The sequence below is a fragment of the Somniosus microcephalus genome, chromosome 6 (assembly GCF_052327205.1).
Source record: "Somniosus microcephalus isolate GS21.2 chromosome 6, FLI_Smic_1.0, whole genome shotgun sequence".
NCBI classification, from domain to species: domain Eukaryota; kingdom Metazoa; phylum Chordata; class Chondrichthyes; order Squaliformes; family Somniosidae; genus Somniosus; species Somniosus microcephalus.
This window is the reverse complement of record NC_140992.1, coordinates 250,798,238-250,823,063: the sequence shown is the minus strand read 5'-3', so window position 1 is coordinate 250,823,063 and position 24,826 is coordinate 250,798,238. Positions and strand designations below refer to the sequence as shown.

Genomic DNA, 24,826 nt, shown 5'->3' with positions numbered 1-24,826 from the left:
TGGGCTGCTTCATTAACTGAGGAGTTGTGAATGGCACTGAACACTGTGCAGTCATCAGCGAACATCCCCATTTCTGACCTTATGTTGGAGGGAAGGTCATTGATGAAGCAGCTGAAGATGGTTGATCCTAGGACACTGCCCTGAGGAACTCCTACAGCGATGTCCTGGGGCTGTGATGATTGACCTTCAATCACTACAACCATCTTCCTTTATGCTAGGTATGACTCCAGCCAGTGGAGAGTTTTCCCCCAGATTCCCAATGATTTCAGTTTTACTAGGGCTCCTTGATGCCACACTCGATCAAATGCTGCCTTGATGTCAAGGGCAGTCACTCGCACCTCACCTCTGTAATTCAGCTCCTTTGTCCATGTTTGGGCCAAAGCTGTAATGAGGCCGGGAGCAGAGTGGTCTTGGCGGAACCCAAACTGGGCATCAGTGAGCAGGTTATAGGTGAGTAAATGCCGCTTGATAGCACTGTCGATGACATCTTCCATCACTTTGCTGATGATTGAGAGTAGACTGATGGGGCGGTAATTGGCTGGATTGGATTTGTCCTGCTTTCTGTGGACAGGACATACCTGGGCAGTTTTCCTCATTGTCGGATAGATGCCAGTGTTGTAGCTGTACTGGAATAGCTTGGCTCGAGGCGTGGCTAGTTCTGGAGCACAAGATTATCTGCTCAGTGATGTTCCTGGTGGCTCTCTTTATATGAGTGCTGGGCAACAGTGTTGGTGTTGCAGAGGGGAGTCATGAGCCAGGTGGAGAGCAGATAGCCTTTGTCTCCGACCAGCCATCCGTGAGCTTGACGTGATGGCTGGAAGAGTGCTGGCACACCGGTCTGGCGCAGGATGAAGCAATCATGGCTGATGCCAAGATAGTGGGCATTCACATTGAGGATTCGCTGTCTGTGGTTGCGCACCAACTGCACATTAAATTAGTGGTAGCCTTTGCGGTTACGGAAGAACTCAGGATTGTTATGCAGTACCTGCAAAGCCACATGGGTGCAGTCAATGGCGCCCTGCACCATGGGGAAGCTGGCTATCCTGGCATAGTCACTCGCACATTCATCCTGCTTCTCTCTGGTGATGGGGAAGGAAATATAGTCCCTTCTCCTACTGTAGACAGCCTCTGTGACTTACCAGATGCAGCGATGGATGGCGAACTGCGAGATGTGAGCTATGTCTCCTGTTGCAGACTGGAAGGCACCGCTGGCGAAGAAATTTTGGGCGACCGTGACCTTGACAGCCACTGAGAGAGCCGTGGTCGCCCTGATCTGAGGCTTGAGGTCTGGTTGCAGGAGGTGGCAGAGTTCTGTGACCACCTCCTTGGTGAAGAGGAGCCATCTAATACACTGCTCCTCACTTAATTGGAGGTAGGAGAAGTGCTGTCGGAATACCCTCGGAGGGTAAGTCCTCCTGTTGAGAGCCCTCATGACCCTCCTCTTCCCTCTGGCCACATCTTGCAATCTTTCTTGCTGCCTCCGCCGTAAATCCTGGAGGGCGAGATCGACTGCCGGTACGGCCCCCATTATGTAATGACGTGTAGCACTTTGAAATTTTGTCAGAATAAATGTAGCAAATTTTTAGTGGCCACAACACTCACTGACTGAATGAAACTCTCGCACAATCTCAAACTGACAAGGAAGCAGTGAAACAGCGCTAACCTGACAGCTGCGACTGATTCTTTTAAATATCACCCCTGGAGCCACCATCCACCTGCTTCACGCCTCCTCTTCCTGTCATCAGGGCGAGGCACTAAGGCAGGGGGTGATAGTCAATTTGGCAGATCGGGTGCTGAGTGAGCGTTGCATGCTCACTGACGTCACGATCTGCCTGGCGCTAAAGCCCCAGGCGCTATCTGTTAGCGGCGGCGCTAAGGGGCGACTGGATTCGCCTCGCCCCACGCTTCTTCATTAATGTCTCGTGAACGCCCCCGCCAGGTGCTAACGGGAGGCGCAAACCAACCGAATTTCTCCCCCCTAGTTCATTGTTAAAATACTATAAATACGTATGGCTGCATACCTCAGTTTTCATGTTATATTGATCCTATCATTTGCTGTGCTGCTGCGTGAATTTGTTTAGGTCTGATTGATTGGTGTTCCTGGTACTTCAAGTATGAACAATAAACTAAACCTTGACATTGAACTTCGACGACTTGCGTTCTGGATGTTTCTGTTTACCAGATAAGTAATGCTTATCATGACAGCAGCTGTTTACCGTACCCACCCATATCCTCCATTAGCTATCACTTACTACTGTGTAGTAGCAATGTGATCTAGAGCTGCTGTGTCCCATATTTAATGCAAATTTATTACTTTTGCAACATAAGAAACAGAAGCTTATTATAATTTCACAGCGCAGATACTTTTGTGTACTGACTCTAACCGCAGAAAATAATCAAAAAGGCTAATGGAATGCTGGCCTCTATATCTAGAAGACTAAACAAAAGGGGGTAGAAGTTATGCTACAGCTATACAAAACCCTGGTTAGACCACACCTGGAGTACTGTGAGCAGTTCCGGGCACCACACCTTCGGAGGGATATACTGGCCTTGGAGGGAGTGCAGCGTAGATTTACTAGAATGATACCTGGACTCCAAGGGTTAAATTACGAGGCGAGATTACACAAACTAGGGTTATATTCCCTGGAACTTAGAAGGTCAAGGGGTGAACTGATCGAAGTTTTCAGGATATTAATTGGAACAGATAGGGAAGATAGAGAGAAACGATTTCCGCTGGTTGGGGAGTCTAGGGCTAGGGGGCACAGTCTAAAAATTAGAGCTAGACCTTTCAGGAGTGAAATTAGGAAACACTTCTACACACAAAGGGCAGTAGAAGTTTGGAACTCTCTTCCGCAAACAGCAATTGATGCTGGATCAATTGTTAATTTTAAATCTGAGATTGATAGGTTTCTGTTCACCAGAGGTATTAAGGGATGTGGGCCAAAGGCAGGTATATGGAGTTAGGTCACAGATCAGCCATGATCTCATTGAATAGCGGAACAGGCTCGAGGGGCTAAATGGCCTCCTCCTCTTCTTATGTTCCTAAGCAGTTGTCTGCTGGTCATTCGTAACTCCTGGCAGTCAAAGCCCCAAATATCAGGTCACCAACATGCAAACATAAACTAACGTCTGCTGTCTTCTGCAAAAATCTGACTAGCTTTACATTAAATTACATTAGATTGAAAATATTTTCACAGTAGGGCTTCTTTAGCTCCTATCTACGCATAGAAGAAAAGGTAATTCTCAACATTGGTTGGGGTATAACAGAGGAGGCATTAGGCATTAAAAAAATTATTCATCCTCGGAATATGGGCATCCAGGATTTTGATCCAGTGTGATGGAATACTCTCCACTTGCCTGGATGGGAGCAGCTGCAACAACACTCAAGAGCTCAACACCATCCAGGACAAAGCAGTCAGCTTGATCGGCACCCCATCCACTAGGCTAACCATCCATCCACTGGCATACCATGTCTGTAGTGCGTCCAAGTCAGGGTGATGTGTGATTGGAGGGCAACTTTGAGGCAATGGTGTTCCCATGACTTGTCTTTGTCCTTCTGGGTGGTGGAGAAACATAGCAACATAGAAGATAAGAGCAGGAGTAGGCCATTCAGCCCCTCGAGCCTGCTCCGCCATTCAATGCGATCATGGCTGATCATCCAAATTCAGTACCCAGTCCCTGCTTTCTCCCCATACCCCTTGATCCCTTTAGCCTTAAGAAATATATCCAACCCCTTCTTGAATATATTTAATGCATTGGCCTCTGAGATCACGGGTCTGGGAGGTGCTGCCGAAGCATTGGTGAGTTGCTGCTGTACATCCTGTAGATAACAGGATGTACAGCAGCTGTAGACCATGGTATGCCAGTGGGAGTGGTAGCAGTGACTGGGGGCGGGGGGGGGGGAGTGGTAATCGGTGGTTGGGGGGAAGTAGCAGTGGCCGGGATGGAGGGGCGTGTGAAGTGGCGAGTCATCTTTTACTCCACATTCAGGTAAGCAGGGGGGCCTTTCTGCCGGTTAGCGCCATCTTGTGTTGTGTGGGTTCAGCACATGGTGAGTGAAGCACTGGGGGCGACTGAAAATCTACCACAGGACCCTGTTCCCCCTTTAACAGTTGCCGCCATGTGCGCCTACCACCGGCGCAACCTCCTTTCCCAATAAGGTGGGTGGCCCATTTCTGGCTGGAAATGTGTGCACACTTCCTGCCCGCCATTTTGGGGGCTTAGTAGGTTGGTTAGCACCCAAAAAATGGGCACTACATGGCAAAATGTATAGGCCATAATGGGGGTAGATTCGAGGGTACTTTATTCTATATCTGGCTGTAATATAACTAACCTGGGAAAACATGACTTTGGATACCTAGAAATGGGAAGAATTCCATTCCCTAACATTAACATCCTTTCTACAAATATCTGACAGTTAATGTAGCATTGGGTGTCACCAGTCAGTCACATAGCATGATGCACATCATTGCACTATCTTATTAACTTCTTGGACTTATTAATCATACAACAGGTGGTATAAGTTGTCTGTTTACCTCTGTAGGTACATGCTAACTGAGGGCATTGTCATTAGAATAGGTTCCTCATCTGATATTGCTTCATTTAACACCACAGCCTGCAAATGGTCTATTGTGTCCAATAGCTTCTCCGAGACCACTCTTTGCTGAAAAGTAAAAATATATCTTTAAAAAATGGCACAGCATGGTTCCTTTAATTTTTAATAGTGTATTATGATTTAATTAAGAAAAGTCTGCGCTCATTCTATCCTTAATTGAGCCAATTTACCGTATCTGTGGCCAAATCATCCTGTTCATCATTTCCTGCTGACGCTTCCAGAACATTGTTAACCACACTAAAGAGGGTATTTGCTGCAATGGCTCTTTTCTCCGGGTCATCATCATCCACGACTCTGAGAGTCAGCAACGATTTACCCATGTTCAGAAGGGTTGCACTGGCTTCCAACTTAACAGGAGATAGGAAAGAGATAAACATAGTTTAATAATGTTAGCTCAGATCAAGCCACTGAGCCCAGGCTGACACTTGAGAAAAGACACAAAAGACATCAAGGGGTACGGGGAGAGAGCGGGAATATGGTATTGAGATAGAGGATCAGCCATGACCATATTGAATGGTGGAGCAGGCTCGAAGGGCCGAACGGCCTCCTCCTGCTCCTATTTTTCTATGTTTCTAATATTCTGCCTCGACACAATAGAGTAGACCAATAATTCAAGCACATTTTCCCCTCTTGACTTTTTCTTGTTTTGCAATTATGTTTTCAATCAAGAAAAAATGTTAATAATTGAGGGTTTATGTCACATTGGGGATGAGTAGCTTGAGATAGATTTTTTATCTCTACCATCCTGCTACTGAATCGTATGTCCTGTACAGAAACTTCCTGGCAGAAGGCAACAGAGCGAGAGCAGTTAGGATCATTGGGGAAAAAGTGGGACGAGATTAGAAATGCTACACTTGAGGTACCTGTGATGTAGAGGTAAGTTCATCAGACCTGTGGGTTAGCTGTTTTAGAACTTCTGAAACTTCAAGAGCCTTGTGCAGCGATGAGACTTCCACAATGGATAAGTTTGAAAGCATTGTCTCCCTCAACTTGGGGATGTTTTTGGTAGCAGGAAACAGAAACAGACATAATTGCATTATTCATCAGTGAATTCCTCTTTGTACAATAAAAACATATTTCTATTAGGAAATCGCTCAGATTTGAGCCAAGGTCTGGACTCACTTGAACTAGGTTGGTTGAATTGCTATAATTCAAGTGACGTTGATGGGAACTAAACTCTAAAGTTCTGGCCCTTTCAGAAAGCTACTTTGAGATTTCATCATTTTTCTCTGTATTAGGTGATGAATGAGAGCAATTGTGGTTATTGTACCGCATAAAGACTCAGGAACAATCATTAAGGATGGTATCTACTAGATTCGCAGCAGTTTCAACAACTGAAATCATTGTATAGACAACCAGTGTCTTTGAAAACTAACTATGAAGATGTAAAATGTAACACAGTTTGAGAGCTCTTTAACATTAGCTGCTGTGACATTGTCGAGTACCTTGTACAATATGTCGTGCCATCTTTTAATATCCCCTTTTGGACTACAGTACTGTACTGAAGTGTTAGCCCAGATCACACCACTGAGCCCAGGCTGACACTTGAGAAAAGACAAAAGGTTACGCCAAAAATGTTAACCTGTCATTTCTCTTGTGAAAGATGCTGACTTCCTGCTGTTTATTTTCAGCATTTTCTATTTTTGTTTCATATATCTAGCGTTTGAAATGTTGGTGTTTTTCTTTCTATTTGATCCAGCGATCCTTCTACAGGTTTCATACTGATTTCTTGATTCTATAACCAAAGAGCTAAGTGACCTTCTCCATTAGAGAATGAGGATAACATTGCCCGGTTTCTATTTAGTAAATATTAACAGAAGGACTTCATCACAGAATCACAGAAACCCCACAGTGCAGATCCTAGAGGCTTTTTTGGGGTGAGCAGCAGAAATTGGTAGCCACGAGTTAGTTAGGCCACCTAGACATCAAAAATGACACACCCACATTAATGCATCATGAATATATGAATAAATTCAAGCCTGATTTTCATGGATGTCAATAGCAATATCACAGTGATATTGATAACACATGATCAAAACAAATAACCAACTGAACGTCCAGCATTTCAAAGCTATTCGTCCAATTCTTAAATTGGTAGCTTGGGGATATTGGGCTATTATGAATTTGAGCCCCTATTCAGAACTAAAAGGCATGGTTATTGGTGCTTTATTCATTTGTATAATAGCCCTTTTAAACAAAAAAAATTGATACCTGTTTTTTGTCATCCAGAACTAGCTTGCCTGTGGTTCCTGCCCTGGCCTCTTGATTCAGTACAGAAGAGACTGACTCAAACAGTTGGATTAGTAAAGAACTGCTGGTTGTTGCATCTGACATATCCTCTAAATTTTCTGATAGTAGTGTTGCTAGATCCTTGTCGATACTAGTGTTTGAAAACTCGTGAACCTGCAATTAGATATGGTGAGGAAAATAAACGTAATAAGGTTATTGTTGGTACAGCTTGTCCCTTTTTAAATAAATGTTCCTTCTGTGACCCAAACCTGCGGTCAGTACACTACAGCATTTACAGGTTAGGAATGTGCAACAAGTTAGCGAGAAGGAATTAACCAGTTTGAATTTCGCCAATTGAACGTGAGCTCAAATACCACCATGGCAGTTTGAGAATTTGAATTCAGTTTAAAAAAAATCTGTGAATGAAAAACTGGTGTCAGTAAAAGTGACCATGAAGCTGGTAGATTGTCATAAAACCCCAACTGGTTCCTTTAAGGAAGGGAACCTGCCATCCTTAGCTGATCTGGTCAATATATGACTCCAGTCCCGCACTAACATGGTTGACTCTTAGCAGCCCTCTGAAGTGGCCGCGCAAGGCACTCTGTTGTATCAAACCAGGGCAAGTAAGGATGGGCAATAAATGCCAGTCTTGCCAGCGACAGCCTGGGAATGAATAAGGAACTTATGGATAAGGATGGCAATTTGGCCCATCTTAAGATATCCATCCAGAAGAACCCATACTTCCACCATTGCAGCATCTAAAGCCCCAATTTTAAATCGGGTGGGCGAGGGCCGAGGCGGACAGCAAAATCTAGGCAGAATGAAATGTTAACTCCCGGGTGTCATCTACATGCCCTACGGTCAGTTTCCCGGCCAAAACCGATGGGAAGCGGCAGGGGGCCTAAGCTTTCCTTGTGGGGCCCAGAGGAAAGTAAAAACAACTAACCTCTTTGAGCCTCTTTGGATCCCGGCTCCCCTGCCCACTAGGTTGTCCTAGTGGGAAAGCCACAACCACTTCCCCAAAAAATCTTGACAGATGAAACATCATTTGCTGACGTCATCTGTCACTGGCTTTCCCCTAATTGGCCGGCTAAGCCCGCTGGGCGGGCTTAACAAGGTCCATCAAGGGAAAATAGCGTGGGTTGGCCAGACGTCGATGGAGGCGGGACTAAAACCCGACAAGCAGCTTTCTCGCCTCCATCATGCCCCCATTGAGAAAATCACCCCCAGTGTTTCAGGTCGGACGACCTTTCATCAGAACTGGGAGTGTTTCCAGGATTTTCTGTTTTTAAATCAGACATCCAGCACCACAGTATATTGCTTTTGTTTTTCTCTTCAGATGTTGATCATCCCGTTGTGTATTTATAATCGTTTCTATTTTATTTCTGCATTTACAGTTTTTCTTTTTATTTCATCAGCATCTTCTGCTCTGTCTAGAACTATTTAGGTCCTTCCAGGATTTCATTATTCCAAGGTAAAAAGGCACAGCAAGCAACATACCGTCACTGCAACAATAACACTGGTAACGGAGCCCACACTGTTTCGGACAGTGACTGTGATATTCAACTGGTCATCATTCTTTGAGTCTCCCAGTGGTAGATAAGTGGGTAGCAATATCGGCTGTGATCCACAGTGTAAAGGAACATCTGAAAAGACACCAAACACATTATGATCTGGAATACGCTGCCTGAAAGGGTAGTGGAAGAAGATTCAATAGTAACTTTCAAAAGGGAATTGGATAAAAACTTGAAGGGGAGAAAATGTCAGGGCTATGGGGAAAGAGCAGAGGAGTGGACATAGGCATGATGGGCCAATGGCCTCCTTCTGTGCTGTAAGATTCTATTATGATTTTATGATTAAGTTAACTCATATAGATAACCCATAAAATGAGGTAAATCGCCAGTTAAAACATATTTGTTAAATTCTGACTGTAAATGGAATCTATCTTTAATATCCAGCTTTTAAAGTTCCAAATCTATGTCTTCTATGCTATTGCCATGTCATGTTGCTCTTGTTTCAATTATTACTTCTGGTCATCTCATGATCTATTTAAAATTAATTTCTCTCATGGCTATATAAAAGGAATTTTAAATATGTTAATGTCCCAGCAAAGTTTCCATGATTCAGCATCCATATTTGATGGCTGTTGTCTGTTTTGTTGTGATAGTCAAAGAACCATTTTATTTTTCAGACTTTATGAGAGGAATTTTAACCCCCCCAGGGCAGGAGTATGGGTTAAAAATTTTAAAAATGGGCAATCTGCTTCTAACCCACCCACTTCCGGTTTTAACGGAGGTGGGTCAGAGGGCAGGCAACCAAATCACTCTCAGGAGGTAGGTCAGTAACTAAAAAATTTTAAGGAGACTGTGTGCCTTTATTTTAAGTAAAGTTTTATTTTTAAAACCTGCAGGTCGGGTTACCCAGGCCTCGGGAAACCCGGCAGCTGCAGGGAGGTGGGAAGGGCAAAATCCATCAGGTAAGTGCCTGTACAGCACTGCTTGTGGGCCAGGAGGAGCAGGCATGCTTCCCCTTGACCCATCAAGCTTCCCTGCTTACCTCCGCAATCGAACTCACGTGAGCGGCCAACTCCCCCCACCCCCGCGATGTCCGACTCCCCCCACCGGCCACAACGTCCGACTCTCCCCATAACCCCGATGTTGGAACTACCTCCAATCTGCTCCCCAGCTGCTTTCCAGCCTGACAGCCTGTTGAGCTGGCTGGCTGGCTGTCAGGCGGGAAACCTACTGAAAAAATTTAAAACAGGCCCCGCCACTAAATTCGGCAGAACCTGCGGGAAACCTTTACTTCCGGGTTTCCCGTCCGCAAATCCTCTCCCCACCATAACCCACCCTTCTCCACCACCCCCGCACCACACCCCCCACCCCCCCCCCACTCCTTCTGCGCTCTCTTCCCATCTCTGAATTATTACCGGGGCCAATGTGTCTTTAAAAAAAGAAATAAAAATGTAACTTTCAAAGCTGCAGCTGGAATCCTTTTCACTAAAGGACGACTATTGTCATTGTCAATCATACATCCAACTGCCCAATGTGTGCTTAACATTCCAATTAAATGTTAAGAAAGAAATTAAGTGGTACAAGTTGGACAAATTGTCAATCATATAAAAATAAAGGTTGATACTCTACTGGTGTGTAGGCAATGATATTATCAGCACATTTAGTAAATTACCATTACAATTGTTTTCTCACTTGGCCTAGAAATTGGGTTGGGGCGCCAAAGTGGCGCAAAAGTCAGCTGAGCGCAGGATTTAGCGCAGCGATCGGTGTGATACCGATCGCCAGAAATTCAGTTTCAGTGCCCCTCGAGGGAGACGGGGCGAGGCTCGAGGCGCTCTGCGTCCCTCTTAGGGCGCTGAAACTGATTATCGCAGCGCAACGTGCCACAGTGCCACACGCTGCGGCACAGCACGCTGCGGTACTGCAGGCCTTCCTCCCACTGTTAAGGGGGAGGTGCCTGTAACAGCGCGATCCCCGCTCGCGAGTGCCGGCAAATGAGCCCGGCACCAAGGAGAAGTGCCGGGCTCTCGGGAAATAGCCGGCAATGCCGCGGGGGCGGGGGGGGGGGGGGTTAGGAGGCCGGGGACGGAGGTGCTGGCAGGCGGCCGCCGAAAAAGCGGCCGACCCGCACCTCCACCTTAACTTGCGCCGCTGCCGGCACAGTAAGGCCCCGTGAACCGGGCGCGGGTAGCGAGCGGCGCAACTGCGGCGTTCGCTACCAAATATCGCGAACGGGGCACGAATGGGGCGCTGCGCACACCGATGACATCATCGGTGGCGGTGCAGCGCAAATGCCTAACGCCACCATTAGCGCCCCTGCTGAATATCGCCGGAGACGCAGCCAGTGGCGCTACAGCCACTGACTGCCTCTTTAGGCGCTAACAGGTGGCGCTACTCACCCAATTTCTCCTATGTCTCACTGACTGCTGAAAATTAGGCATGAGAATCTGAATGGGCTGCTCATGTGATTTACCATGTTTAATTGTAAAAAAAGAAACAGAAATTGCTGGAGATACAAAGAAAGTCCATCAGCATCTATAAAAGGAAAAGATGGATCAAAATTTCAGATATAGATATACCCAAAACATGAATCCATCGTTTCTCTTTGCAGACGCTGATGTACTTGCGCTGTATTTTCAGCACTTTTTCCAGCGTTTGCCGTTTTTTTCTTTTTATATCTAGCTGCAATTGCTTTTTTCTAAGCAAGAGATTCCACCCAACATATTCAGTGCCTCACGCTCCAGTCTGCGGTTGCATAAATAAAAGGAGAAAAATTAGATACCACTGCAATGAGTGCTGACACTTTCCTTCTTGCACTGGATATAGATTTATCAATGTAAACATTCATTTTAGCACTCTTACAGTATTTAGTGTGGGACAAAAAGTTAACATGTCTCAGTGGTTTTCTGACAGTTAGGAGATACATTTGTAACCTTCATACATGTTGGACTGTGAATTGCAATCTTCACTACAGGTGGTTCAAAGTCCAAATAAATCTAAATACCCAAACTCATGACGTAAATACAACAATGACAATGGGCCGTAATTTGCATCCCTATGGGTGCGTGCGAGGTGTGTACGCGCCGGTAAGGGCCATGCAAGTTCCAGGTTTAGGCATTTGAAACGCATGCGCGAAAACCCGGAACTTGCAATCTGTCAAGAATTTTCTTGACAGATCCAACGCATCCCCGAGAAAAGGGCACCCGTGGGTGGAGACCTCTGCCCAGCGAATGCCCGTGAAATTCTTACGCCGGGTAAATTCTTACGCGTAAGGCCTGCTTTTACCAGTGTAAGAGTTTAAAAAAACATTAAAATGATTTTTTATCAATCATTTATACATTAGAAAACCTGTACTATAAGGTAAGTTTATTTTTAGCCCTTCTAAAACACTTACATTTATTTTTCAAAAAAATAAATGTTTGTTTTAAATATTTAATTAAATGGCATTTTAATTAATTTTAAATATGTAGGCCTAGAAATTCACTATGGCCCCGCCAGCTGGCTAGCGCCCAAAAGTTAGCGCTGGGCGCGGAGCCAGTTGCGACCGTCAGATATTCAGTTTTTGCGCCCCAAGTCGGAACCGGGTGCTATTCCAGGGTGTGCCCGCTTGGGGCGCTGAAACTGAATTTCAGCGCCCTAGGCGCCACTGCGCCACCCGCTGCGGAGCGGCAGGCTGCGGTACTGCAGGCCTCCTCCTTCTCTTAAGGGGGAGGTGCCTGCCACGGGGAGATCGCCGCTGGATTGTGCCGGCAAATGAGCCCGGCACCACGGATAAGTGCCGGGTTCGCGGAAAGCAGCCGGCAATGCCGCGGGGTGGGTGGTGGAGGAGGCCGGGGAAGGAGGTGCGGGCAGGCGGCCGCCGAAAAAGCGGCCGGCCGCACCTCCACCTTAAAGCGCCCCACTAAGGCTACAGTACGGCCCCGTTTTCTGGTCGCTGTTTGCGGCCGCTGCGGAAGAGGCGGCCGCAACTAAATATGGGGATCGGGCCGGTATCGGGGCGGAACCGGGGCACTGCGCACACCGATGACGTCATCGGTGCCGGCGCAGCGCTAACAGCTACCGCCGCCATTACCGCTGCGCTGAATATCAGCGCAAGCTCCTGTATTGGCGCAGAAGCCCTCTTTAGGCGGTAACTGGCCGCAAAGCTGCCGGCGCCTTAATGAATTTCTAGGCCGTAATGTTTAAAAAAAAATTATTTGATGTGTAGATGTATTTTTGGGGGTATTCCCATTTATGCTTATAGGGTTTCTGTACATACGGAATCCCCATAAGCATGAATGGGGATTCCCTTCTTTTATTGGTTGGGCCGGCCCACATGATCCCATGGGCGCTTGCGATCCGCCTGCGCCCCTGAGATACATGGGCCTTTATCCGCGGGTACCCGGAGAGGCCCAGGACCGCGAATCTCCGTATCTCCCGGACCCCCAGGTATGCGGGCGTTTTATTTGCGGATCGGAGGCATTTCCCCGCGGGAACCCCAAATTCAGGGCCTATATTTTTAGAATGAGCTTAGCAGGTATTACCTGGTTTGACAAAGAAACAGTATGTGAGGCCTGAAGAACTGCAAGATGAGTTAGAGCTGCAGATGACAGTGCATTTGACGCTGAATTTTGTAGACACTGTTGATCCTTCTTTGGGGGAAACATTGCAGGATGGCACTGGTAGTGGAGGCATCATGCTAACCATATAATCTTTGTATTTATAATCACCATTGTCACTGATCCCTAAAATAAAAAAAAGCACAAGTTCACAACTAGACAATTTTATCTCACTCATACTGTAGTTTCGAATGCTAACAGAGAAGTAATTTCATGCCTGAACCTTCACAAGTAATTTTTCTCCAGGTCTTTCGTCTTCAAGCCATACCCCTCGATCTCTGACTGGACCAGCAGGAACCAAACCCAGAAAAATCAGAATCAATTGACCAAACTTGTTTTTGACTGGGCACCTAACAAACTTCGGGCTGGGTTTTCCAAGCCCCGAGGAGGCGGGCATGGAGACGGGACAGCCGGTAAAATCGGAGAAAGTGGGGGCAGATGGCAAACCCGCCCCCATCCCGCCTCCGTGCCAATTTGCCAGGAGGCGGGAAGATGTGCAGCTTCGGGCCCCGTCTCCTGGAGGTGGGAAAGGCATTTAATCCTTTTAACTGCCTGTTAACAGGTAGTTAACAGGCAGAAAAAAGGATTCGTGCCATTTTACGTTCACAGGTGAAGGCTTCCTGACCTCGGAGAACCCCGTCGGGTTGGAGGAGATGTGGAGGAGGTCTGCGGGGGTCGGAGGCACCTGGAAGTAAGGTGTAAAGGTGAGTGATGGGTGCAAGTGTGGAGTGGTAAGTATGCAAGGTGAGTGAAAAGTTTAAAAAAGTGTTCACTTACCTTGTTTTCCTTCCATAGCCTTTAGCCGCGCTGGATGGGGAGAGCGGACATCCTCCTTGTCAATTTCAAGTAATGGCTGATGGACCCTCTGATCCATCAGACATCTGAAATTTACAAATTTGCAATGTTTGATGAGTCCTCACCTCAAAGACTCATCAAACTAAAGAGAATGTCAGTGTTTGACACCTTCACAGAGCTGTCAAACGCTGTCATTTCTTCTTTCAAGAAGTCTTGACAGATAGCACGTCAGACGTTGATGTGCTCTGTCAGTGACTTCTTCCCTACTTGGCCTGCTGAGCCCACAGGGCGGGCTTAACAAGCTCAATCAGGGGAAAATCCCTCTGAATGGTCAGGCGAGGTTGAAGGCGGGACATTGACACGACAAGCAGCAGTCCCGCCTCCAACTCGCCTCCATTCACAAAAACCAGCCCATAGTCATTCTTTGACTAGTCGTAGGGGGCACACCATTGCTTACTGTCAGTGTACAGGAAACTTTTTTTTATCCGGCACGGACGGGACCGATGTGGTGCCGGTTCATCAAAAATTCCGGATAACCGAAAGCTATAGTAAAAGATACGGAGCTGAGAGCTCCGTATAAAGCAACAAACCCTGCAGGTTCAGAACAATGGCCACAAGTTGCAAGCGTCTCTGTAGCTTAGCAACAGCTGCAGCCACACCCTTGCATAGCAACAGATGGAGGAAGGCAAATAACAAAAGTTACCTGAACCTACTCCTGAATTTTGCCAGTTAACCGAGATTTCCGGTTATTTAGGTGCCGGTAAATCGAAAGTTTCCTGTACATATTTTACACTGGAGCAAATCCAGGATTATTCCCTGTGCTGCTGGGCAAGTAGAACCATCGAGTAATACGCCATAAAAGTGGAACCCTTCACAAAATCAGGAACGATTGTGAGGGCTGCCTTCAGACTATTTCGCAGCTCTTAATCATTAACCTCAACATTTTTCAACGGCAGGGCTAGTTGCTAAGGAGAATCGTCTGACTTACCTACTGCCCTCACTTTTAATACTGGAGCAAACTTAACCAGTTCTTCTTTTTCCAAAACCAACACATTTGAGTTTTCCTTCATTAATGTCAATGATTCCTGAGCAATGTTTTGCTGTTTGATATTACAAGTAGAAGGCAGGTTGATCTAAAGTAGAAAATATATATATTACTAGATTGTCAAAAGTAAAGTAAGTTAAATTGGGATGTTTAAAAGTTCTCTCTTTGTGCTAATATTTTAATAAATTAAGTACTGTAGTCTGATTTCTTTTCTGTTACCTGTTGTTTTGAAGGATTCACCCTATACCAATTATATTTGACTGAATTCTTGCATTCTTGACAAGCGACAGTCAATGTAACATTTTCTGAAGAATCAACTGGGTTGCAGTTGTTCTCACATCTAAAATATAGCACAAGATAACACGATAACTGCAGTCAGTCTCACCTTCAACTCAATAACTGCTACATTTAGGTAACTAAAGTTATCTCAGCAAAATATTTATTTTGAGGGTATCGAGTGTAGCTTCCGAATAAATGAGAAGTCATACTTAGATTACACATTTTCCTATGCAGGGTCACATTATTATTAAGTCACTAGACGAGATTTCTTTGTTCAGGCTCTGTGACACACTTTGCTCCTTACCCTGGAGTCACCCAAAGAGTTTTTCCTGAACAGACTCACTCGGCCAGACTCACCAATCTCAGTTCCTCGTCAAACCATTCCTACCCAATCTCTTCATTGTCTGCGATGAACACTGAACATACATATTGACTATGAATTGGTCTGCGTGAGGTAAAATTCAGTTAAAAACCCATGTTTAGCCCAATTAGGTAGTGGTCTGTCCCTTTAAGAACAATCTAATGTACATCTGTAGCAAAACATTTTACCAGTGTGTCCCATCTATGCATGTCCCACACCATTTTAGAAGCCAAAAGAAATGGGGCTACTGATGACTGGAATGATGAGACTGTAAGCAGGAGTAAGTGTATTTTAAAATATATTATGCTCTTCTACATTTTCTATTTGAGATTTGAGTTCTTCTGGAGTCTGGAGATAGTGAGGATTGCTCCATTAGGTCCCCAGTGGTAGTGGAGAGATCTCTGAGTTTCTTGGAGAAGAGTCTGTGTCAGAGTTGGCTGATAGTGAACGTGTCCATTTCCTAGTGTTCTACTGGTGGTTATCTCTTCCCTTGTAGTCAAGTGAGGCTGCACTTGTTTGAATGGGCCTCAAATTTATACCACTTGACTTTTGGATGGTCCAAGTCCAAATCTAAATCTGATTGTAGTCCCATTCCTAGTATAGCATGCACCCTGCATCATCTTCTGAAATGACAACTCCTTATAATGTCAGAGGACAAAACTATTTTATGTGAAAATTCAACCAATAGTGGATTTTAAAATATCACAATCACTGGTCTGGTGATGCAGGAAGGATGTTCCCAATGGTCGGGGAGTCCAGAACCAGGGGTCACAGTCTAAGGATAAGGGGTAAGCCATTTAGGACAGAGATGAGAAGGAATTTCTTCACCCAGAGAGTAGTGAACCTGTGGAATTCTCTACCACAGAAGGCAGTGGAGGCCAATTCATTAAATATATTCAAGAAGGAGTTGGATATATTTCTTAAGGCTAAAGGGATCAAGGGATATGGGGAGAAGGCAGGGACAGGGTACTGAATTTGGATGATCAGCCATGATCTCGTTGAATGGCGGAGCAGGCTCGAGGGGCCGAATGGCCTACTCCTGCTCCTATCTTCTATGTATCTATGTATTATACCCATTCTATTCAGATTACCTTACCTTTGTTGCTTATGCCTATGTTCATCACCTTTCCAGGGGAAAATATAAAGAAAATGTTTTTTGGCCAGAAAACCCTTTAATAATTTCAATGGCAAACTATAAGCCATAAAGTACACATGTCTAATGACGTTCATTAATACTTCAGCATGAATTCAACTCTAAACTAAACTGTTAGTGTAGGTGCTGGTGAGGATAACAAGGTGCAGTCTAGAACTGGGAGTTTCTAATCTAGTAGGATTCTGGAGGCACATTCCCAATAATGGCCATCCAGCGGGAGGCTGGAATTTCTACCGTGACAGGCATGGCAATTATTGAAAGGTAACAAACACATAAATCTGTCAGGAAATATTATCCCTGGGTTCAGAACTACTACACCATGACAATACATTGGGAATCCATGCCTAGAACTATGCTTAGACCAGATGTATATTTATCCGGAGTCTACTGTACTAAGCATGTGATACTATTACTGAAAATGGGCTGCCGGGTTTATGCTGCAGACGTATATATAAATGGAGCTCTGCTATCATTTGTGCATATAAAAATGGCCTAGCTCATTAACTAACCACCCTACAGACTGTAACCTTCAATTCAAACGTTATTGCCATACCTGATATTCATGCCTTTTTTGCTCTTCTTGGTGAAGATCAGACATTTCTCTGCTGTACTGTTCATTTGGCCAGGTTTACTTACAGTTAGTCTGACTGAAATGAAAGAATTAGGTGGAGGTAGGCAGGCAGGACTGATGGTCAGATCCTGGTGAACGGTATTAATTTGCTTGTTCCGTGCACAAATGTCCCACAATGGCCAGCATACACCTTAACAAGGTAGAGAGAGAGATAATAATGTAGAAAATAATGAAAGTGCTATCTACTTTTAATGGGTGAGTCAGCTGCAAGTTGTATTTATAACTGAAAAATTATTAGTGCTAATCTTAAAGAACAAAATACACTACAACCTGAGATTGGAGACACTTCATTGTAACCACCACCATTTTATATCACAAGGACTATACTGTTCCGTTCATCGGGGTCAGTTCTAGCCTTAACACCTGATTTACACTATACAAGTTTAATAGCCGTGCAAAGCCAAATTCACTTCACATTAACACTTCAGTTGTAAAATGGACCGGGCCTCCTGTAAGGCGTTTTAGTTGGCTGGCCAGTGTGCTCTGCCAGTCGACCACCTAGATACTTAAAATCTACCTCCTCGTCTCTGTGGTCCATCCAATTTGATCTTCATCTCTAAAAACGCATCTCTGCCTCCTTTTCTTTTCACATCCTCACATTCATTTTTTCTCTCCATCAGTGCGGTCACTCATAAAAGGGGGTGGTAATGAAGCACTGGAGAGCAGCAAAGTTGGTGCCGTTATTTTAAAAAGGATCTGGAGGTGATCCAGGTAACAACAACCAATCAGTCTCAGATCAGTAACAGGGCAAATTCTATGCACTTGCTGCCCTTCTCCTTCTAGGTGGTGGAGCTTGCGGGTTTGGGAGGTGCTGTCGAAGAAGCCTTGGCGAGGTCTCGCAGTGCATCTTGTAGATGGTACACACTGCAGCCATGGTGCGCTGGTAGTGGAGGGAATGAATGTTTAAGGTGGTGGATGGGGTGCCAATCAAATGGGCTGCTTTGTCCTGGATGGTGTCGAGTTTCTTCAGTGTTGTTGGAGCTGCACTCATCCAGGCAAGTGGAGAGTATTCCATCATATTCCTGACTTGTGTCTTGTAGATGGTGGAAAGACTTTGGGGTGTCAGGAGGTGAGACACTCGCCGCAGAATACCCAGCCTCTGACCTGCTCTTGTAGCCACAGTATTTATGTGGCTGGTCCAGTTAATTTTCTGGTCAATGGTGACCCCCAGGATGTTAGGGGATTCGGCGATGGTAATGCTGTTGAATGTCAAGGGGCGGTGATTAGACTCTCCCTTGTTGGAGATAGTCATTGCCTGGCACTTGTGTGGTGAGAATGTTACTTGCCACTTATCAGCCCAAGCCTGAATGTTGTCCAGGTCTTGTTGCATGCGGGCATAGACTGCTTCATTACCTGAGGAGTTGCGAATGGAACTGAACACTGTGCAATCATCAGCGAATATCCCCACTACTGACCTTATGATGGAGGGAAGGTCATTGATGAAACAGCTGAAGATGGTTGGGCCTAGGACACTGCACTGAGGAACTCCTGCAGTGATGTCCTGGGACTGAGATGATTGGCCTCCAACAACCACAATCATCTTCCTTTGTGTTATGTATAACTCCAGCCAGTGGAGAGTTTTTCCCCTGATTCCCATCGACTTCAGTTTTACTAGGGCTCCTTGATGCCACACTCAGTCAAATGCTACCTTGATGTCAAGGACAATCACTCTCACCTCACCTCTGGAATTCAGCTCTTTTGTCCATGTTTATACCAAGGTTGAAATGAGCCAAGTGGTCCTGTTAGAAGCCAAACTGAGTATCGGTGAGTAAGTGCCGTTTGATAGCACTGTCGACGACACCTTCCATCACTTTGCTGATGATTGAGAGTAGACTGATGGGGTAGTAATTGGCTTTGTCCTGCTTTTTGTGGACAGGACATACCTGGGCAGTTTTCCACATTGTCATGTAGATGCCAGTGTTGTAGCTGTACTGGAACAGCTTGGCTAGAGGTGTGGCTAATTCTGGAGCACAAGTCTTCAGCACGACAGTCGGGATGTTGTCGGGGCCCATAGCCTTTGCTGTATCCAGTGCACTCAGCTGTTTCTTGATATCATGTGGGAGTGAATCAAATTGGCTTAAGACTGGCTTCTGTGATGGTGGGGGTCTCAGGGGGAGACCGAGATGGATCATTCACTCGACACTTCTGGCTGAAGATGGTTACAAATGCTTCAGCCTTGTCTTTTGCACTCGCGTGCTGGGCTCCGCCATCATTGAGGATGGGGATGTTCATGGAGCCTCCTCCTCCCGTTAGTTGTTTAATAGTCCACCACCATTCACGACTGGATGTGGCAGGACTGCAGAGCATTAATCTGAACCGTTGGTTGTGGGGTTGCTTAGTTCTGTCTATCGCACCTCAGCTTCTGCTGTTTAGCATGCATGTCGTCCTGTGTTGCAGCTTCCCCAGGGCGAGACAGGACATACCCAGGGATGGTGATGGAGGAGTTTGTGACATTGGCTGAAAGGTATGATTCTGTGAGTATGACTATGTCAGGCTGTGACTAGTCTGTGTGACAGCTCTCCCAATTTTGGCACAAGTTCCCAGATGTTAGTGAGTAGGACTTTGCAGGGTCGACTGGGCTGGGTGTGCCTTTGTTGTATCTGAAGCCAGTGCTGAGGTTGATGATGGGTGGTCCATCCAGTTTTATTCTTATTATTGTTTCTCATAGCGGTTTGTTACAACTGAGTGACTTGTTAGGCCATTTCAGAGGGCAATTAAGAGTCAACCACATTGCTATGGGTTTGGAGGAACTAAAAGAAATCAGTATTTGTAGGGAAATGGTGTTAGGGAAATTGACGGGATTGAAGGCCGATAAATCCCCAGGGCCTGATAATCTACATCCTAGGATACTTAAGGAAGTGGCCCTAGAAATAATAGATGCATTGCTGGTCATTTTCCAACATTCGATGGAATCTGGAACAGTACCCATGGATTGGAGGGTAGCTAATGTTACCCCACTATTCAAAACAGGTGGTAGAGAGAAAACAGGGAATTACAGACCGGTAAGCCTGACATCGGTAGTGGGGAAAATGCTAGAGTCCATTATAAAAGATGTAATAGCAGAGCACTTGGAAAACAGTGACAGGATCGGAAAAAGTCAACATGGATTTACAAAAGGTAAATTGTGCTTGACTAATCTACTGGAATTTTTTGAGGATGTAACTGGTAAAATAGATAAGGGAGAACCAGTGGATGTGGTGTATTTGGACTTTCAAAAGGCTTTCGATAAGGTCCCGCATAAGAGATTAGCATGTAAAGTTAAGGCACATAGGATTGGGGGCAAGGTATTGACTTGGATAGGAACTGGTTGGCAGACAGAAAGCAAAGAGTTGGAATAAACAGGTCTTTTTCCGAGTGGCAGGCAGTGACTAGTGGGGTACCGCAGGGATCGGTCCTTGGACCCCAGCTATTCACAATATATATTGATGATCTAGATGTAATATCTCCAAGTTTGCAGATGACACAAAGCTGGGTGGGCGTGTGTGCTGTGAGGAGGATGCCAAGAAACTCCAGTACGATTTGGACAGGTTGGGTGATTGGGCAGAAGCATGGCAGATGCAATATAATGTGGATAAATGCGAGGTTATCCACTTTGGTGTCAAAAACAGGAAGGCAGATTATTATCTGAATGGCAATAGAGTGGGAGAAGGGGAAGTGCAATGAGACCTGGGTGTCCTTGTGCACCAGTCGCTGAAGGTAAGCATGCAGGTGCAGCAGGCGGTTAAGAAGGCAAATGGTATGTTGGCCTTCGTAGTGAGAGGGTTTGAGTACAGGAACAAGGATGCCTTGCTGCAGTTGTACAGGGCCTTGGTGAGACCACATCTTGAGTATTGTGTGCAGTTTTAGTCACCTGATCTGAGGAAGGATGTTCTTGCCATGGAGGGAGTGCAGCAAAGATTCACCAGGCTGATACCTGGGATGGCAGGAATGACGTATGAGGAGAGATTGGGTCAATTGGGCTTATATTCGCTGGAGTTTAGAAGAATGAGAGGGGATCTCATTGAAACTTATAAAATTCTAACAGAACTAGACGCAGGAAGGATGTTCCCGATGGTCAGGGAGTCCAGAACCAGGGGTCACAGTCTAAGGATAAGGGGTAAACCATTTAGGACAGAGATGAGGAGGAATTTCTTCACCCAGAGAGTGGTGAATCTGTGGAATTCTCTACCACAGAAGGCAGTGGAGGCCAATTCATTAAATATATTCAAGAAGGAGTTGGATATATTTCTTAAGGCTAAAGGGATCATGGGATACAGGGAGAAAGCAGGGTACTGAATTTGGATGATCAGCCATGATCGCATTGAATGGCAGAGCAGGCTCAAGGGGCTGAATGGCCTACTCCTACTCCTGCTCCTATCTTCTATGAGCCACATATAGGCCAGACCAGGTAAGGACAGCAGATTTCCTTAAGGGGCATTATTGAACCAGATGAGTTTTTACAACAATCTCATAGTTTCATTGCTCTTGATACTAGCTTTTCATTTATTTAATTAACTGAATTTAAATTCCATAGCTGCCATGGTGGGATTTGAACTCACATCTCTGGATTATTAGTCCAGGCTGCATGGATTACTAATCCAGTAACATAGCCACTGTGCTACCATTCCTTTTTTTTTAAACCAACGTTAGCTAAGATGTTTTAGAGTAACTATGATTGCATTTAAAATGTTTTGACTAAATGAGCATCCTGAAATTCTAAGTGCTTCAATAACATACCACAAGACCACTGGAAAATCATTTTACTGTTGTCATCCATGTCATGATTCTTCGATTTCCTCCCACTCAAAACAAGCTGAGAAAAAGGATTCGCCACCTCTAGTTGGCCACCATTAATTTTAGCTTGAAATGGTTCTAGCTGTAGCTTTTCGTCTGGTTCCCTTTTCGGAGGTGGCTGAAAAAGAAAAAGGGGCAAACTTTGCGTTTGGTCAAGTTGATAAATTGATAAGTAATGATGATTTAGTGTTTAATTTGAAGAACAATAATATTGTCCAGGAATTTCCTCTGAGCTGCACTTCCGCTCTTCTGCCATAACGTCAGCGGAAACCCCGTTTATGTGTGAAGTTACGGCGGTGGAGCGGGAGCAGCTCTGAGGAAAAAGCCAACCAGTGCATTTACTGGACTTAAAAAAAATTCCCAATGGATTGTGTAATGGTCTACTATAGAGTGAGTGAGGGTGTGCTATTATAGATTATTAAGTGATGCGTCTAAAATTATGAAAACTGTGTTGAATAATATTTTTTGATACCCTGTTTGCTTTATCTTTACAATCTGATGAGATATTTCAGTTTCAGAAAATCTTGGTACAAACAGATTTTATTAACATCACTGTGACTGTATCTGCAATCAATTCTGTGGCAGATTTCCAACTCTAGGAAGGAACAGTAGAAAAGGAAAATAAGGCCAACCTAACAGATTGCGTTTCCCCCCACAACTTTTAAATCGTTACAATAGAACTTTAATTATAAATTGCTTACTTTTGTTGGAGATATTTTGCTTCTGTCCTCGATTTTGCTGTGTGAGGAAGCTGTTGGAACACGAATAAAGTAATTTAAGGTGATACAAAAGCAAAATACTGCGGATGCTGGAAATCTGAAATGAAAACAGAAAATGCTGGAAATACTCAGCAGGTCAGGCAGCATCTGTAGAGCGAGAAACAGAGTTAACGGTTCAGGTCAATGACCCTTCGTCAGAACTGGAAAAAGTTGGAGATGTAACAGATTTTTAAGCAAGTGTGAGGCGGGGAAAGGGGAGGGGAGGAAAGAACAAAAGGGACGATCTGTGATAAGGTGGAAAGCAGGAGAAATTAAGAGACAGAAGGGATGATAGTGCAAGGCAAAAGGAGATGGTAATGGGACAAGTTAAGAAACAAAAGATGACTCTAGATGAAGTGTAAATGGCGATGGCAGAATGATCGACAGCTGCCATGTGAGAGAGAGAAAATAAATTAAAAATTGGGGCCGAGGTTATGGTCTGAAATTGTTGAACTCGATGTTGAGTCCAGAAGGCTGTAAGGTGCTTAATCGAAAGATGAGGTGCTGCTCCTCGGGCTTACGTTGAGCTTTGTTGGAACAGTGTAAGAGGCCGAGGACGAAGAGGTCAGAGTGGGAGTGGAGCGGAGAATTAAAGTGACTGGCGACCAGAAACTCGGGGTCACCCTTACAGACTAAACGGAGGTGTTCCGCAAAGCGGTCACCCAATCTGCGTTTGGTCTCCCCAATGTAGAGGAAGTGTAGTCCAGGTAGCTGTAATACTCTATTCCATTCTCCCAGTTTCTCTGTCTCTGCCGCATCTGCTCTGACGATGCCACCCTCCTTACTAGTACTTCCGATATGTCTTCCTTTTTCCTCAACTGAGGATTCCCCTCTACCGTGGTTGACACGGCCCTCGACCATGTCCGTTCTATTTCCCGCACTTCTGATCTCACCCCTTCCCCTCCCTCCCGGAACCACAATAGGGTTCCCATTGTCCTCACCTTTCACCCCACCAGACTCCACATTCAATGAATCATCCTCTGCCATTTCCGCCACCTCCAGCGTGATACCACCACCAAACACATCTTCCCCTCACCTCCCCTTTCAGCATTCCGAAGGGACCGCTCCCTCCATGACACCCTGGTCCACTCCTCTATCACCCCCAACACCCCTTCCCCTTCCCATGGCACCTTCCTGTGCAAGCGCAGGAGATGCAACACCTGCCCTTTTACCTCCCCCCTTCCCACTGTCCAGGGCCCCAAACACTCCTTCCAGGTGAAACAGCGATTTACTTGTACTTCTTGCAATCTAGTATACTGTATTCGCTGCTCACGATGCGGTCTCCTCTACATTGGGCAGACCAAACGCAGATTGGGTGACCGTTTTGCAGAACACCTCTGTTTAGTCCGTAAGGGTGACCCTGAGCTTCCGGTCGCCTGTCACTTTAATTCTCCGCTCCACTCCCACTCTGACCTCTCCGTCCTCGGTCTCTTACACTGTTCCAACTAAGCTCAACGTAAGCTCGCAAAACAGCACCTCATCTTTCGATTAGGCACTTTACAGCCTTCTGGACTCAACATCGAGTTCAACAATTTCAGACCATAATCTCAACCCCAATTTTTTTTTCTCATGGCAACTGTTGATGATTTTGCCATTGCCATTTACACTTCATCTAGAGTCATCTTTTGTTTCTTAACTTGTCCCATTACCTTGTGCCTTGCACCACCATCCCTTTTGTCTTTTAATCTCTCCTGCCTTCCATCCTATCAGAGACCTTCCCTTTGTTCTTTCCTCCCCTCCCCCCTTTCCCTGCCCCTACACTTGCTTAAAAATCTGTTACATCTCCAACTTTTTCCAGTTCTGATGAAAGGTCATTGACCTGAAACGCTAACTCTGTTTCTCCCTCCACAGATGCTGCCTGACCTGCTGAGTGTTTCCAGCATTTTCTGTTTTTATTTTAAGTTAAGGTGATGCTCAGTGATTACGAAAAGAAAAAGATAATGGTCCTGAATTTGCTGTCAGCAGTGAAGCTAAGGCGTTTGCCGCTGGCCCTGAAGTACGCTCCTCACTAGGATCTCGCAATCCCTGTGTTGAGAACTTTGGGTTTTCTGACCTTGAATTCAATTCAACGGAAC

General features: G+C 45.4%; 1 protein-coding gene across 1 annotated transcript in view; it reads right to left on the bottom strand.

Annotated features, from left to right (window-relative positions):
* pkd1l2a (polycystic kidney disease 1 like 2a) overlaps positions 1 to 24,826 on the bottom strand; it is a 190,539-nt gene that overhangs the window by 118,484 nt on the left and 47,229 nt on the right. The window contains exons 10-19 of the mRNA XM_085992056.1: positions 22,695 to 22,744; positions 21,937 to 22,111; positions 17,143 to 17,236; positions 15,016 to 15,136; positions 14,740 to 14,884; positions 12,882 to 13,082; positions 8,345 to 8,490; positions 5,479 to 5,604; positions 4,786 to 4,962; positions 4,536 to 4,663 (exon numbers count right to left, since the gene is read on the bottom strand). Coding sequence (XP_085848182.1) covers positions 4,536 to 4,663; positions 4,786 to 4,962; positions 5,479 to 5,604; positions 8,345 to 8,490; positions 12,882 to 13,082; positions 14,740 to 14,884; positions 15,016 to 15,136; positions 17,143 to 17,236; positions 21,937 to 22,111; positions 22,695 to 22,744 — 1,363 coding nt within the window. The remainder of the gene's footprint in view (positions 1 to 4,535; positions 4,664 to 4,785; positions 4,963 to 5,478; positions 5,605 to 8,344; positions 8,491 to 12,881; positions 13,083 to 14,739; positions 14,885 to 15,015; positions 15,137 to 17,142; positions 17,237 to 21,936; positions 22,112 to 22,694; positions 22,745 to 24,826) is intronic.